Source organism: Mus caroli, unplaced genomic scaffold (assembly GCF_978045245.1).
Source record: "Mus caroli unplaced genomic scaffold, Mus_caroli_1 scaffold_1, whole genome shotgun sequence".
Lineage (NCBI taxonomy): Eukaryota > Metazoa > Chordata > Mammalia > Rodentia > Muridae > Mus > Mus caroli.
Window position 1 is genome coordinate 77237673 of NW_028227256.1, and position 16647 is coordinate 77254319.

Below are 16647 nucleotides of genomic sequence, written 5' to 3' on the forward strand. Positions count from 1 at the left end.
CTTCACTCGTTTCATATGCAAAGAACTTTAAAGGCAAAACCACAAGAGAGTGTATCATAAACAGGGCCTACTTACCAAAGGAGGTCACACAAAAATTAAAACGCACTAAAGAATAAATAGTTCCTACTGTCCAGGGGGATGTGCTATGCAACCTCAAAGAAAAATTAAAACCATATTACACACACTAATCAGATTTGCATAGCACATCTGATTCATTTCCACCCAGTGCCAAGGCCCTGCTAGGTGCTGAGCCAACACATGCATCTGAGCTGTGTCTCTGAGAAGCTCAGACCCTGGGTTTTCTTCCTCTCCCTTCCAACTGGCCAGCACACTGTCAGATCCCCCTGAACTTCTAATACTGGGCATTGAGAGCCTAGATCTCTCTCAAAGGAGCAAGAAACTAAATGTTCATAGATCCGATTTTCACTGTCAACTTAACTGGATTCGGACGCACCATGGAAACCCACCTCTGGGTGTATCTACAAGGGTGTTTCCAGAAAGATCTAACTGAGGAAGGAAGACCCACCCTAAAAATGGGTAATACCTTCCCATGAGTCCCACATTGAGCTTTTAAAAAGACAGGCAGATCGCCAGCATCCATCCCTCTCTGCTACCTGACTGTAGTTCCCAGCCATGAATGGGGCTGACTCTCAAACCTTTGCTTGCTTTTGTAGGCTATTTCTCATTTCAACTACAAAGGCAACTAATACAAGGCTTGGTTTCTATAACATTCTCGCGTCTTAGAGAAAAAAAAAAAAAAAACACACACACACACACAATTGTTTTATGCTATATAAAGAATTCTTCTTTCTCTTCGCCCTGGGCCAGCAGATGATGAGAACAGTTTGAGATGACCTTCTTTGCACCAAAGTCCCTTTGACTAGGAAGTGTCAGAGGGTGGAGTCTATCCTTAAAGACTCCTTGGTTTGGGGAAGCAGTTACCTCTAAGGAAGAGCCTGACAAGCAGCGTGGTGGTTGGCTGCTCTGAAAATCCCTGGGAAATCTGCTCGGAAAGGATCGCCTGGATTCGGAATTGATGATGGTGAAGCCAGTGTCAACATTTGTCTCCGCCTCGAGCTTCTCAAAGCCATCTTCCCTAAGAGTGTTCCTTCCCATCTTGGGTTCTATGGGAATAGACAGTCGGCACTGCTGCATGCCTGAAGCGGAGCTGTCGGCCAGGGTGGACCAGCCAAGCCTTCTCCACAAAGGGTCAGTAGAGTTTTCCCATGAGCCACTGGGTTGTGGAAGCTCCAGCGAATGTACTTTGAACCTCCGGCTCCTGCTCCTTCTCCGGCTCCTTGGCTCCAAGGTTCTCTGTGTGGAGACAGAGTTCAGGCTGGAGTCCTGTGGATGTGTGTCACCTCTCAAGCAGCTGTTCAAGAAGGGATGCTCACCATTTTTAACGCCAACTCCTGGCTTCGGCTGGACCTATGAGGCAGGAAAGGAAGAACCAATGAAATCCGATTTTTCACTGCCTAGCCTCCAGAAGCACCATGTGTCTTGTCCACCCTCTGCTGTGCCAGACCACTGCAGACTTTCTGTGGAGCCGTTTTGAGCTGGGATGAGACAACAGTCTGATTATAAAGATCAGTCCTGGCTCCAAACAGCTCACTCTCATCCTGGGACAAAGTTGTTTGTTTGTTTGTTTGTTTGTTTGTTTGTTTTTTAAAGTTTTTTCGAGACAGGGTTTCTCTGTATAGCCCTGGCTGTCCTGGAACTTACTCTGTAGACCAGGCTGGCCTCGAACTCAGAAATCCGCCTCTGCCTCCCAAGTGCTGGGATTAAAGGCGTGTGCCACCCATGATAGGACTTTTGGAATGAAATAACCACTAGGCATACTTCTGGTAGATATAGTTGCTGAATACTCACAGACGTTCTCAGATGATGCTCAATGACATTACCAGAGAAGTGATGTTTTACAACAGACAATAATCAAAGCCTATAGCCACAGTCAAGATAAGGACGAGAAAGGTAATTCAGTCTCTCAAGGCTGGTGACACCTCTACTAGATTATGCTAATAAAGGTACCCTCTTAGATGTTCCTAAGACACTTGGGCACCCCAGGCAGGCTAACAGGCTAGTACCTTTTAAAACAAACATTCTTTATTTTCTTGATGTGCCGTTTATACACGGTAGAGCTTAGCATTGTCTGGGAAAACAGGAAAAAAACAAAGGCTACTTCTACATATGCCTTAGCATTTTAAATCACACAAAGTGCATTCTGGTTCCAATCATACAACATCAGTCAGCAAAATCCCCATTCTGCAGGGAGCTGCTCTCGCTTTCCACAGGACGGAGTTCACTGGAACACTTTCTGTCCTTGTATTCCTGGGAGGTTGGTATCCTACCTCTATCACACTCTCCTAAGACGATTTCTGGAAGTGACAATTTTCACCATAGAATTTGGTATCTAGTACCTCTCTATAAGTTATTGTTCAAGGAGACCTCCCAGATAACTACAATAATACAGGCTAATGCCATTGCTCTTGCTTGCCCATCAGAACTAGATAGTAAGACCCTATTGCTAATGGCGATACATTTTGTGCTGCTTTCTGTAGGACACAGAGAAATCAACTGACTAGGAAACTTGCTGCCTGCTGGCTTGTGATGAAAAGTGCTACATAGGCCAGTGGGGGAGAAAAGACATCAGTGGCCCTCTCCAGCACTAGACCCTGTATACTACAATACCAACTCTAGGCAAAATATACCCACTGATTCACTAGGGGGAAACCAATAACTTTGCAGTCAGAATTCAAACCACCTCCACACCCAGTAGAATTTACACCCAGTCCTGTTAACCTAGTCAATGCCCGTGGCCTTGCTGGGGAGTTCTTAGACCCTAGGAGAGAACTTACTACTATTTTGCCAAATGGTCACATTGTCAAGCTGCCTTCTAAGCATGACGTTGTCAAGCTGCCTTCTAAGCATGTATGTTTATACCCACAGATTGGTGCTGGTTTCAACCTTGAACACAAAAGCTTCTGTTTTGAGAGGATAGGGGTTAATGTTGAGAGTAAGTTCAGCCCTAAATGGGATATCTGCATCAAGCCCCTCCTTCATGGAAGAGGGAGGTGGGGAAATGTAAGAGGTCAAGAGGGGTGCTGAGAAAGGCTGTATTGGAGCAAGACATGAGTGTGCACTCACACCACCTGCACAAACCATGCCAGTCAAAATTCCAGCATAGCTGGGGGTGTGGCACATGAGGCCCCACCCCTAGCTAAAGAGCTTTCAAAGACGTTTAAGAGCAGAGCAATCTGTGTGTCTGTTGGGTCAGGGGAGGACTCTCTATGCTTGGTGTGCTGTCTTTGATGTGAACTACCATCACCCTAAAAATAGTATTTAAAGAAGAAAAGAGGGAACTGGACATGTGCCTCCCGAAAGAAGAAGGTAGAAGTCGGGGCGGAAGGCGGGACTACAATGAGTCAGTTATTAAATGCACACAAAGGTGGTTGTTTTTTTTTTTTTCAAATGACAGGCAAACACACTTTCTTCTAAATTTTCTCTGTGATAGAAATAGAAAAACTGCAAAATCAACCCCCTAAAATAACAGGGGCATCTATTTCCTCTTTTAGAAGTTTCAAATATGTCCCGTGAAAGGGTCACGTAGTGACTGTCTCGACGTGTAGATAGCAGCCCAGATACTTGGCTCGGCAGAGCTGCCAGAGACAAGCCACAAATAAACGGTGTGGCTGTGTTTCAATACGTTTCTATTTGTGGAATGTGAATGTTGTGTCATTTTCATGTTTCATATTTCTTTTCCAATCATTTAAAAATGGAAATCTATTCTTACTTCCTGGCCTATAATTGTCCAATCTCTCCCGTCTCTAGATCAATGATTCTCATTCATTCTCTTTCTCTCTCCCTCTCCCTCTTCCTATCTCTCTCTCTCCACTCCTCTCTCCCTCCAACAAAGTCTTTATTCTAAAATTCTTTACCTGCAGCCCAAGACATGAAGCATCTTACTAAAGAAGCTTAGAAGCTATAGCACAGGGCTAACCCCTGACTGCTGCATCTTCCTCAGTTCTCACTCCCACTTCCAGGTCTGTAGGATTTTAAGAAATATATATTAGGAACCACAACTCTGGAATCTCTCTATGCCATCCATGGGCCAAGTCAATTCACTAGAGACCTGGACACATCTAGATGTCCAACTTCAATCCACCAATGAGATTCCAAAATGGAGCTCATCTGAGCATGTTGCTCTGGCCTGTATCAGTTACTGCTAGCACTGAAGGGCCGCTGTTGGATGGATGTTGGCTGCAACTTGATGTGTGCCCGTTGGTAAGCCCATGGGAGACACTTCTGTCTTCAAGCATTGCTCCACACTGTAATCACCTGGGGATCATTTAAACAACTGTAGTGCCCCACCTCTGAAATCCAGCTGCATCCAGATGAGGATGCAGCATGAACTAAAAATGTTCACATTTCCCTAGTGTGTCTTTAAACATATAAGCAAATCTGGAAGCCACTTCCATGGACTTAGAAGAGCTGTGTCTGGGTAGTTGTCTGTGGACAGCTGATACCCTGCCACACCTGCTTCTCACTAAAGCTTTCTCTTTATTCTGTGTCCCTTCCTCCTTTCCGTCCCTCTTCTCTCCCTCCTCTTGCCCCTCTCTGTCTTTCTCTTTCAGCTGCTTGTTTTCCATAAAAAATATCTTATTACAGGTTGGATAGTTCTTACCCAAAATGCTAGAATCAGAAATATTTCTTTTTTTTTTTCATTTTTTTCAGACTTTCTGCATACATGTAATGAGATATCTTGGGGATGGGTCTAAAATGTAAAGGCAAAACTCATTTATGTTTCACATGTATCTCGTACACATGGCCTTTAAGTACTTTTGCACGTTGTTGATCTAACTGCCCCATTACGTGACGTCACGCTGAAGGTCAGCATTTTCAGAATAGGAAGCATTTCTAGCTTCAGGATTTTGTATTAGGAATACTCAACCCGAATAAAAGTAGTATAATTCATCCTATAAAATATACAAAATATAAAAATGATGTAATTGTGTAAGTGTGTAAAATAAACCTTAAGGTCTCCTACCTTACCAAATCTTAAAATAATCCAAATTACCACTCTTTAGAGAAAACCATTCTGTGTATCCTTTCAGAAATTTACGGCAAAACCTACTATCTACCATTCCACTGGAGAATTCCCTCGAGTCTGCAAAGAGCCCAGAGACCATCTCTACCTCTTGCAGGATCTTTGAACATTATTTTTTATCTGCATATTTGGCCTGAAGGACATCTGTTTTCTTCTAGGAATAGAAACTGGCATAGTTTTATTCCTGCTCATAAATCATTCAGGAATAACGTGAGACTGACTACCCAGTGTGGAGGAACAAATCCTTACGTTTGACTCTGCAGGCCCATTTCGGTTTCTAGCAATTGCTGTCAGAAAGTGTCTGGTGTGTTAGCTTAGGATTCCTCAGATACAAATCCCAGAGTGGTAGCCCAGAGTAGTAACCCAGAAGCATACACGAAACTCCATGTCTGTTGCAGCACTTTTTACAACAGCTGTTTTTGTTATTGTACTTGTTGTTTGTTTGTTTGTTTGTTGTCTTTTGGGTTTTGTCTTTTGAAACTCTGTTTCTCCGTTCAGGCCTGGCTGTCCTGGGACTCATTCTGTAGACCAGGCTGGCTTTGAACTCAGAGTTCCGCCTGCCTCTGCCTCCCAAGTGCTAGGATTAAAGGTGTGGCTACCACCACTCAGCTCACCGCAGTCAATTTACAGGTGCCTGTGCCCATTAGACGAATGGATACAGAAAATGTGACACTTATGCTCACAATGGAGTTCTCATGAGTCGTTTGCAGAAAATGAACTGAATCAGAAATTATCATACCAAAGAAAGTAAATCAGACTCAAAGAGACATGTACCATGCAATTCTCTCATTTGTGGATGCTGCATTAATATATATATATATATATATATATATATATATATATATATTATATTATGTGTGTGTGTATGTGTGTGTGTGTATATATATATATATATATATCAGATATTATAATTTTTATTGTGATATGTATGTATTTTAGGTACTAGGTACCTACTACATATGCATTACATAATATAATAATATCATATATTATGATATACATATAATATCATATGTTCTAGTATCATTTCTGTTGTTGTGCTCAAATCTTGACAGAAAGCAGCTTATAAAAGAAAGTATTTATCTAACTTAAAATTCCAGGTTAACTCATCATTGAGGGAAGTCAAGTCAGGAATTTGAGTAGTGATCACATCACATCCATAGTGATGAGCATAATGAAATAAATGCACTCAACCCTATTTTCTTAATTGTTTGCTATGTTCTCAGCTAACTTTCTTCTATGGTTCAGACTCCATGCCTAGGGAATGGTGCCACCCACCATAGGCTAGGTCTTCCTATATCAATTATCAATCAAGACAACTCCACAGACATGGCCACAAGTTATCGTAATGTAAATAATGCCTCATTAAGAATCTCATCCTTTGTAATTGTAGGTTATGTCAAGTTCACAGCTACAACTAACCAGCACATTGTATAAGTAAATACAACATGAAAATAGAAGTGAGATTTTATGGGAGCATTAATAGGAATTAATGGGAATGGCAAGCATATGGAGAAAGGAGAGGATGCATATGATCAAAGTACATCATATACTTGTATGAACATGTCTTTGTGAAACTCATCACTATGTGCAATGAATATGCACTTAGAAAATGTATACAAAAGAAAGAGACCAAGAATAAAAGCCAGTGAGATGGCTCAACAGGTAGCGGTAGGTCCTGTCAGGCCAGATGACCTGAGTTTGATACCCAGAACCCAGAAAGGAAAGAATGACTCCCTGATCTCCACAGACCTATCCTAAATGGCGTGTGTGCGTGTGTGCGAGCACAGCCACCCTCCCCACTTCCTCTTTGTCTTTCTATCGTTTATCTTATAATAAATGAATAATAAATAAATAAGTAAATAAAGACCTTGAAAATTAAAAAAGAGAATTCTACTTCCCCTTACCAAATAGACTCATTTCAAATTCGAATGAAATTCATCTTGAAGCCATAGCTATGTCTATGCAGGAGTCTCCTGGGCCTCCAGATCTATTGGGTCCTTCTGAACCAGCCCAATATGCTCTCCATTCAGTTCTGGTTCCCTAGCTCCTTGGGCCATCCAGTGGATTTCCTCTCCTATAAAATGCTCTGCCTTTGAAACACCAAATTTAAGTTGTCCCCAGATTTCTGCCTTGTATCTTCCTATAGCCAGTTTAAGGCTAAGACTTATTGGTTTGACCACTTCCTTGCCAATCTCTTCTCCACCACCATTTTCTTTTTTGCCATTCTTCCACCAAATATTCCCAGCCTTGGATTGGAGTCACACATTCATGTTTCTCAACTTGGGCCCAAGGTATAGAAAAGCACATGGCTCTGAACACTGGTGCAAAGGAGGCTGTGGCTTCCAGCTTCAGCCGCCTGCACTCCATCTTCCTGTCCTGTTTCCCTGGTCACCCTTCTCTGGTCTGAACCCATGAAACTATCCTGAAAGCTTTAGAGGCACAACCTCCCTTTACTGTCTACTGCTGTCTCATCAGAAGGTCTCACTGTCTCAGTGACACTCCTTAATTACAGCTTGCAACTTTCTGCCATCAAACTAACCATGACTCCATACATCCTGCCCATGGAGAAGTCACCAGCCCTTCTCTGGGCTGTGAACTCCATTATCCTCTGCCTTCTCCATCCCTATCAATTGATAGACACTCCAGTTTATCAACCATTTTTTTCTCTTCCCTCCCTCTCCTCCCCCTCTCTGCTCCCCACTCCTTTGAGATAGTAATAGGGTTTCTTATGCCTCCTGCCATCTCTCTCTTCCTGTAGCTTGCTTACTGCTCTTCAAGCATCTGTTTCTAAAATTTGTTAGCTACCTGTATCTTTTCTACTAACCCCCCTCTTATGACCTCCTGTGTCTTTCATTTGGGAACATAAACCATTGTCGTGGGTAGCACTAACCTGACCCTGGGACTTATTAATGAAATATTTAATTCAACATACCTATACCGCTGAATCCATCTCACTCTTCCCAGCAACTGTTCTGCCTCTTTGTTTCCCTGATGACCACTGTGCTACCCAAGTCAGAGCTTCCCCTGCCCCTTTTACATGCTGTGGGTACAGCAGTCACTATGGCCTCTGCCTCCTAAGAGTCCCATGGCTCTCCCTTCACTACCATTAGCCTTAAAGCTTAGTGTGTCTCATCTGACATCTAAGCAACCATCTAAGTCCCCATGTCCCCTCTCACCTCCCACCAGTCCACTCTCAGCTCTGCTCCCTGGGGAGCTCTCAGAGTCCTATAATGTCTTCCTGTTAGTCTCAAGACAAAGCAGGATCCCTCTGATTAGCCTGTCTTGCCCTTCACCATCTGCAGTAAGAAGTCCCTACAGCTGAGGCTCCATCCCTTTCTCCCTTTGAACTCTTTCAACCCCTTAAGCATAACTTGCTCACTCCCATTGCTTGAGTTCATCTATTGTCCATGCTGTCTAGAAGGGATTCTTTAGAGTCTTTTTCCTGGAAACACTAATCGCCGTCACCTCCAAGTAGAGACATTGCCTCTTCATGAAGGTCTTCTCAATGTCACAGCATTGGCATCGGGCAGCCCTACACACCGACTTTGCCACTGATCAGCTGTGGAACTTTAGACAAATTGCTTAATGTTTCTAGGCCTCAGATTGCTCACTTGTAAGAGAAGATAAGTGATAACACCCCAGGATTGTCATGAAGCTGAAAGGATAGCAGCGCCTGTGGGAATGTCACATACATCATGGTTGTGCCACTGTCACTAATACTGCTGTTTGCTTTTGCAGACCTTGGTGCTTACCATTCTGTTGTATGCTGGGTTCTATGTCTGCCTTCTCTGCATCTGCTCCTGGACTCCGCCAAGGTATCATAACTATCTTCATGATAATGACGCATGTTAAATTCTTGTATAACCAGAACTCAGTACTTGTTAAACAGGCAAAACTTAGCACTTAACAGAATACAATGGTTGTTTGTTTGTTTGTTTGTTTTCAAAGAGAAGTGAATAAAAATTAACTTCTATAGATCAAGTTTCTGGCTACCATTTAGTTACCCCATGAAGCTGTACTAAGAAAATTCAAGCCTGGGGCATGTAACTTAGTGGTTGCATAAGCTGAGCATGTACAAAAAGAAAGAAAGAAAGAAAGAAAGAAAGAAAGAAAGAAAGAAAGAAAGAAAGAAAGAAAGAAAGAAAGAAAGAAAGAAAGAAGGAAAAGGGAATGTGAAGGGAATATCTTTTTCTTTTTTTCCCCATATAGACTGATGTTTCTGTAATCTTCCTAAGCTAGAGGGGGGAACAAAAGAGAGGAAAAAAAACCTTGTCAATCTAGAAATGTAATGTGGTTGGTTGAAACTAGAAATTTCCAAAAGAAACATAATTCGGAGTGATTGGGGCAAATCCCTGGAGGGAAATAAGTCTCCTCTTGCTAAAAAGACAAATGGAAATGCATTTATTGGAAACATGATCCCTGGGAGCTCATCTTTCTAAGAAATTGAGCACAGACTGAGGGCAAGGTTTTTCCCAAGTTCAGAAAACATCAGCAGCTATGATGAAAAGGGAGAATGGCCATCACACACTTACAAGTTTCAACTTGAAAAAACATGAGAAAATGCATCAGAGAAGATTCAGCTGTTTCGGAGCAGGCTGGTATCTGTGAAGGTAAACAGCGCCATGTCTCCTTGACAGGTGGCTTTTCACAAAGGAGAGAATGGTAGAATCAAACTAAATAGATGAGAAAAGACTCTCAAGTAGCACGAGACTTACTGGAGAGTGGGAAACCTTTCCCAATTAGCTGTGCTTTTTAAACCTCCTTAATCCACTGACAAACCTCTGATGCTAAGCTGCTATTCTATAGCAGCCAATACCCTGAGCCACACCTGCTAAGCCCAGCATAACCCAGGTACCTAGTGAGTGCAGATATGAGAGAAAATGTATCATTGAGGTGAGTCAGGTATAGGGATGGTGAATGGAAACACAAGAAAACAAAGAAGAGAGGATAATAAAGTCTGTGTGACTATGGGTTAGAGATGCAGATATGAAGAAAGGAAGCCTGCAAATGAGTTGCTTATTTCTAGAGAAATAATATTGCGTAATTCCTCTTATATGAAATGCCTTAAAGGGGTGAATTCAGGAAGACAGGGCAGAGTGCAGTTTGCCCAGCACTGGTAGGGAAAAGGAATAATGAATTCAGCTTAGTGAGGATAGAGACCTTGGTTCTAAGTATGCTATTGAAGGCCCAGACCACTTAGTTACAAAAGCCAGAGCATTCATCATCCATCCCTATTGTCCTAACATTGATCCCAAGGAAGTTTACACTGGGTTTTGCCTTCTAAAAATCTCACTTCATTCTAAGAGAAACAATGGCTGTTCTGTAGCTATAACATGACAACTTCTACAGCATAGCATAGTCTAGTCTTTTGAACTTTTTATTCAAACATTTTTTAGGACAAGAAATGGCAATAGAATTTTCTAGAAAACAATTCCTTGTTTTGTTTGGGGAAAAAAAAGTGTAGAATCATAGATACAAAACAGTCAAGAAGAAGTGACCAAAACCCAGGGTTTTGGGGTAGTGACCATGTGCACAAAATCAGAGTCCAAGGGAGGTCACAAGAATGAAGGACACATGCTGAGTCCCTACTTAATCGGTGTTGAGATTCCTGAATCATCCTGAGACAACAGGGTTATTTTCATATTCCTGCCTGGATTTCCTTTCCCCAAAAAATGTCACCAGTCTCCCCAAATTTGACTCAACTTCCCAAAGTAACTAATTGTATAGAGGAGTCTCCCAGCTCAGCCTCACTTAGCCTTCAGAGTAGGAGCAAATGAGGACGTGCTCCCTGCTGTATGCCAGCGATGCTTATTTTAAGTTCTGGAGATTAACCAGAACTAAATGTGAAAGTTCAGATGGCCTGGAAACTGGGGAGTTGTGCATGAAGCCTCTGAAAGAAAGAACGCCTCTCCATCTTTCCTAAGCATGAAGTAATAAACGAGGCAGTTGCTTGGTGACCAAAGTGTATGCATGGAGGTCATTCTGAGGGAGCTGCTTCTTGCCTTCCACTGCGTGAGTCCTAGAGTTTGAACTCAGGTCCTTGGGTGTGGCACAACCACCTTTACCAGCAGAGACATCTCTCTCAACTGGGTCAGTTTCTAAATTCTTTTCTCTGTAAGACAAAGAACCCACAAAAGAAGCCCGGATTCCCCAGTAATACATCTGACAACAGGTCTGGGGGTCCCTTCCCAGCTTTCTGACAACAGGTTTAGGGGTCCCTTCCCAGCTTTTTGGAGCTTTCACTTTTGCTCAATAAATATGCCCTGCATTTTACTCACAGGAAAAAAGAAAAAGAACTTAGAAATTATTTATGATAGAATACATATAATTTATGTTTTATTAATGAAAGCGACAATTGTTTTAGTTAATGTTATTGCATACACTAGGCCTTAAGGGAAGTGGGTTCTGATCATTTCCCAAGGACAGACACCATGCGATATTGCTTTGATGGCTATTTACCTCTTCTACATTTACGAGCCCACAGACTGCCAACACACTACCCATCCCCTATGCCCCACCTTTGTGATGCCACCATCAGTCAAACAGACATTGAGAGCTAAGAGACAAATCCTAGCTATATCTTGGACAAACAGCTGTGCCTCAATCTTCTCATCTGTTGACAAGAATGATAGTGATTCCAGAGGTTGTTATAAGGATTAAATAAAATTAATGATTTGAAAATCATAGTACAGTGCATAAGATACACAACAGTAGCTAAAATATAATGATGTGCAATTGTAAGTGTTTTGTCATTTCGTGCCAATCAACAACCTTAGTACAGGAAGATGCCAGTATCACCTTCATTGAGCTAAGGTCACAACAGCTACTAAGCGTCAAAGCTTAGCTGCCATATCATACGCTGTAAGGGACAGTACATGGCAGCCATCATGATTAGGTAAACACTTGGCTGTGTTCAGCATTGGTAATGTGGTTATAAAGGGTGGTTTTCAGATTTTCTTTAGAAGCCATTCTGGGCGCTGTACTTGATTTGTGCTTAAATTGAACAGTAGCAGAAAATGCTGCAAAAATGAAGCTAATAGTACTGAAAACCTAACATTCCCAATGTTAGGTCTGTGAAAAGAGCTCCTGACACTGCTGCCAGTGTGTTGATCAGCACCCTGGGTGGACCCAGGGTACCTCACAGACCAGGCCGTTCTTCTTAGGTGGAACATTCCCTATTCTTTCTATCCCTTTCCTCAGGGTGCTTGCCACACTCTGGCTTTACTCCTTTTCTAAAGCCCCCTCCCTGTCACATGGCTGTTCTCCATGCACACTTAAGTCAAAGGGTATGATTTTTCTCCTTTTCTTCTCTGTCTCCCTCCTCTGGGCAGTTGCTGAGATTTATAGCTTGTCTGCCCTAAGCTGCTGTTGCTTCTTCAGCTGCCGCTACTACTACTACTACTTCTTCTTCTTCTTCTTCTTCTTCTTCTTCTTCTTCTTCTTCTTCTTCTTCTTCTTCTGCTGCTGCTGCTGCTGCTGCTGCTGCTGCTGCTTCTTCTCCTCCTCCTCTTCCTCTTCTTCCCTCTACCTCCTCCTCTTTCTCCTCTTTCTCCTCTTCTTCTTCCTCTTCCTCCTCCTTCTCTTTCTTCTCCTCCTTCTTTTCCTCTTCCTCTCCCTCTTCTTCCTCCCCCTCTCCAAGAAATTTGTCTTTGAGTCTCCATTCGAGTCTGTTCTTTAATTCTTTTATTAACAAGACTAAGAACCACAACAGGAGACCTCCACAACCCCAGTGACATGTTACAACTCTGGTAAAATGCTCCAAATATTTACTGACTCTGAGTGGGCAGTGGATATGGATGGGTGACAGGCTTGGTAAGGGCATTCAGGGGAGGAAGTACCACCAGAGTCTTGGGTTTTTCATGTATAAGATCACACAAATCAGATATTTCTCATCTGTCACAGGCAGTGCCTGTATAGTTTGAAGCCTGTGACAGTCAACTGCAGTATTTGATTCGCTTCTCACAATGAGTTGTTTTTTTTTCTTTTGTTGTTATTGTTTTGGGTTTTTCGTTTGTTTGTTTGTTTGTTTGTTTGTTCTTTAGAAAGGCTTTGGGTCTCCCCAGACTTGCTGGTCTAATGAACCTGGGATGCTTCTTGGCATGGGTGGGCAAGTTTAAAATCTCCCTAGTTTCTCAGTATGTAATCAGGTTGGAAAACCTCTGACTAAATCAGCTCCAAGGTCCATCCAGATAATAACACCACACCTTTCCATGTCCTGACAGGAATGAGGCTATTTTAAAGAAATACTTGTGCCCCTTCCTTTAGCTCTCAGACTAATAGTGAAGTGGATTCCAAGAAACTTGAATTTCCTCAGGAATCTCATGTTGCCCAGATGGTAAAGCTGGGACCCTGAGGGCAGCCAGGGGTGGGGGTGGGGGTGGGGTGACTCCCAGAGATTTGACTTGGTCTTGACAAACTTGCCTGGCTGTCCTGAAGGAGAAGCTGGGGCTGAGACAATGGATGGATTATGGTTGGGACCACACCCTGACCAGGACTGCTTAGGCATACTTCTTGCCCTCTATTTAAACTTAAACTTCATGGGGGAGGGGGGTGGCGACAGGAGGGTGATTGGACCTCTTCACTTGTTCAATGTAGCCACTTTGAATTCTTTCTCTGTCTTCCTCTACTATTCGTCATTTTAATTGGCCTGCTGTAGATGGATGGCCAAGTCTAGCTTGTTTGAGCTCCCAGGGTCCTGGATCTGACCCTACTAAAACCCGGTACACCCCAGAAATGAACGAAATGAAATACCTGCAGCAGAATCTTATTGCCATCATAGTCCTGAGTCTGCCACCTCGCGCTGCTGATGGGAACACACGGATTGGGTAGAAGGGGCACGAGCTGCCCGATCTCTTGAACCCTGAACTGCAGCACAGAAGACTCCTTGGGGTCTACTGACATTCCCAGGGGCAGCTGCTTCAGAGATAGCTGCAGGCTGAAGCCCTCGGTGGCATAGAGGACAAAGAAACAGAAGTCGCTCTTTTGCACAGTGGCGTCTCTCTGTAGAAGCATCTCATAGAGTCTGATGGCATCTTCATAGTTATCAAAACTGCAGTACAGAGTCACCCTGAGGATATCAGTGCCACAATTCACCGGCCTCATGCCCCACACTGGCATCTGGTTGTGCAGACTGTAGAATTCCTGATTGGCAGGGAGATAAGAACAAGACCTCCCCTGTGCATGCTGGGTAGGGAAACCCTGCCAGGGTGAACGCCGTAGGAAGTCCAAGACTCGAAACAACCGTTCTTGTCCCAGGCTTTCCTGAAGGAAGAGCAAAACAGACATTCCTGGGAAGCGGGCCCTCCGCGGGTGGTACTTTTCATGGTAATTCACCGGTCTGGCACGTTCAGACACCAGGAAGAGACGCACCTCTGGGCAGATACATTCCAGTAGTTGGTCCAGAGCCTGCTGCAGAAGGAAACCGTTCCCAGTGTCAGCAAGAAGATGCACAGTCAAGGCTAGAGGTTCCTGTATCTCATCCATGGCAGGCTACGTGAAGATTATAATGAAGGCCACCCGACAGCGCCCACAGCTCAGCCTTTTAGGAAGAACCAAGGCCTCACGCAGAGCGCTCAGCCTCTATAAAATCTTCAGCAACTTCTGAACCAAGTTCTTCACCGTATCACACATGCTCCTGGCTTCCTCCAGTGCTCCAGCAGGGAATGTCACTCAGGTGTGGAGTCGGCTACACACAACAGAGTCGCTCTATGTCATCCGGTCTGAGCAGATGTAACTATTTACTTGGCTTTCTCGGGCATTCCCCAGGGTTTCTGTTTGACCTAAAAACCTATAATGCTGAGACCCACGCCCAGTGGGTGGTTCTTACATTCAACTCAATAGAGGAAATGACCGGGCCGAAAGGAACAGGAGGCAGCTCTGTTGTGCTGATAGCAATCTGTAGCTCTGTTACACTGAAGAGACATCCATTTGGTGGACCACAATGGGCTCTGACTTCCTACTTAAATATCCTGATGTTTACAGTGGCCTGCCAGGCCACCTGAATAGAATGTGGTCTTTAAAACAACTCTCCAGTCTTATCTGCATGCCAGCGACTTGCTTCTGATCATTTTATACTAAGTCACAAAGAAGAGATATTTTGTCTACATAGTGTTGGCCTCACTGAAAAAAATGCCTGGTTGAATTTAGAGTCTAGATGCGCTTAAAAGACATTAAGAAACGAAGTCACCTTGGATTCATGCAAGTGAGCCTACCTATATCAGTAGTAATTGTGTCTTCCTGCTGAGGATCTGTTAATAAACTGCCATTAAACGTCCTATGAATTGATTTAATTAGCCAACAAGCCTACAAAGAAGAGGGTAATTATTCCCCAGTTGCTGACAAGAAACTGAGGCATAGAAAGAAAAAAAAAAAGTAACTTTGCCAAACTCACACAGTGAAGTGGCTGAGGTCTTTGAACCCAAGATAGCCAATGCTACCTCTCTGGAGCTGAGAAGGCCAGCCACGATTTCTTTTCTCTTGTGGTGAGGAAAAGCTGCCACGTCAACTTCCTGTTGACACACTCACCTGTGGATACAGGCTGTAGAATCTTACATAGAAGGATACCCCATCATTGATGAAGTCACCTAATCTGTTCCTATATTCTTTAATAGTCAAGCCTAGTTGCAAATATCTATAATCCTAGGATTCAGAAGGCTAAGACAGGGGGATCATTGTGAGTTCAAGGCTGTAGAAGGCACTCTAAGCTATATATCAAATCTCTATTGCAACAAACAACAAAGAAAAAAAATGCTATTCTGATAGTTGTGCTGTTGCTGGGCCTGGATATGCATCGATTTCTAAATGTGAGTATGATTTAAAGGAAGCTATGAATGCTACAGAATATGCTGTGACTTTCTAATTAGTTCAAAACCAACTTCTTCTAACTTAAATATACATGAGAAAGTTACGATCCCGTGCTTTTATAATGGGCTGAGTACTCTAATTCTAAAGAGAGACACCTTTGCCCCTCCATAGCTAAGAATGGAGCAGTGGAGGCAGTCCCAGGAAAGGACCAGTAAGGAGTCTCCCAGCTGAGTCTGCATATCTGCTGGCTACATCCATAGGTCTCTATACATTGTAAAACTCTCACAGGCACATGGAGAAGAAATAGACTCTTCCTCCCCCTGACTTGACCAAAGCATCCAGCCATCTACTTCTCTTTTCTAATTTCTGTTTCCTATATTTTTTTGGACTGCAGAGAAGCTGAGGTGGAAGCTTATGGGCCTGGCCACTTAGTAACAGGAGAACGGCCAAATTTAAAGTCAAAACTTCATGGAAAAGAACCATCTCCATCCAGATCTACCCACAATTTTAATCAATTGAATTCTATAATCCTAAGATTTCTGTATTAGAAAATTATAGAAATGTAATTTGTAAGGACAAATTGTTTTTAAATGTCCACATAACACTTTGTAATTAGATTAATTTTGCTTTAACTGTCTGGTAATTGTTAGAGGGTTTTTTTTTCCTTAGAGCATAGCTTTCAAATGTTCAAAAAAGAAGAAGCCACCTCTTAATTCATGTCACATGCTGACATTTGA

At 43.0% G+C, this 16647-nt stretch overlaps 1 protein-coding gene across 1 annotated transcript; it reads right to left on the reverse strand.

Moving 5' to 3' along the window:
- Nucleotides 1-789: 789 nt before the first annotated feature.
- Fam124b (family with sequence similarity 124 member B) lies at nucleotides 790-14617 on the reverse strand. The gene is made up of 2 exons (XM_021176657.2): nucleotides 13859-14617; nucleotides 790-1428 (listed from the first exon to the last, which is right to left on the reverse strand). The coding sequence occupies exons 1-2, from the start codon at nucleotides 14588-14590 to the stop codon at nucleotides 790-792; spliced, it is 1371 nt and encodes a 456-aa protein (XP_021032316.1). The 5' UTR covers nucleotides 14591-14617.
- Nucleotides 14618-16647: the final 2030 nt, after the last annotated feature.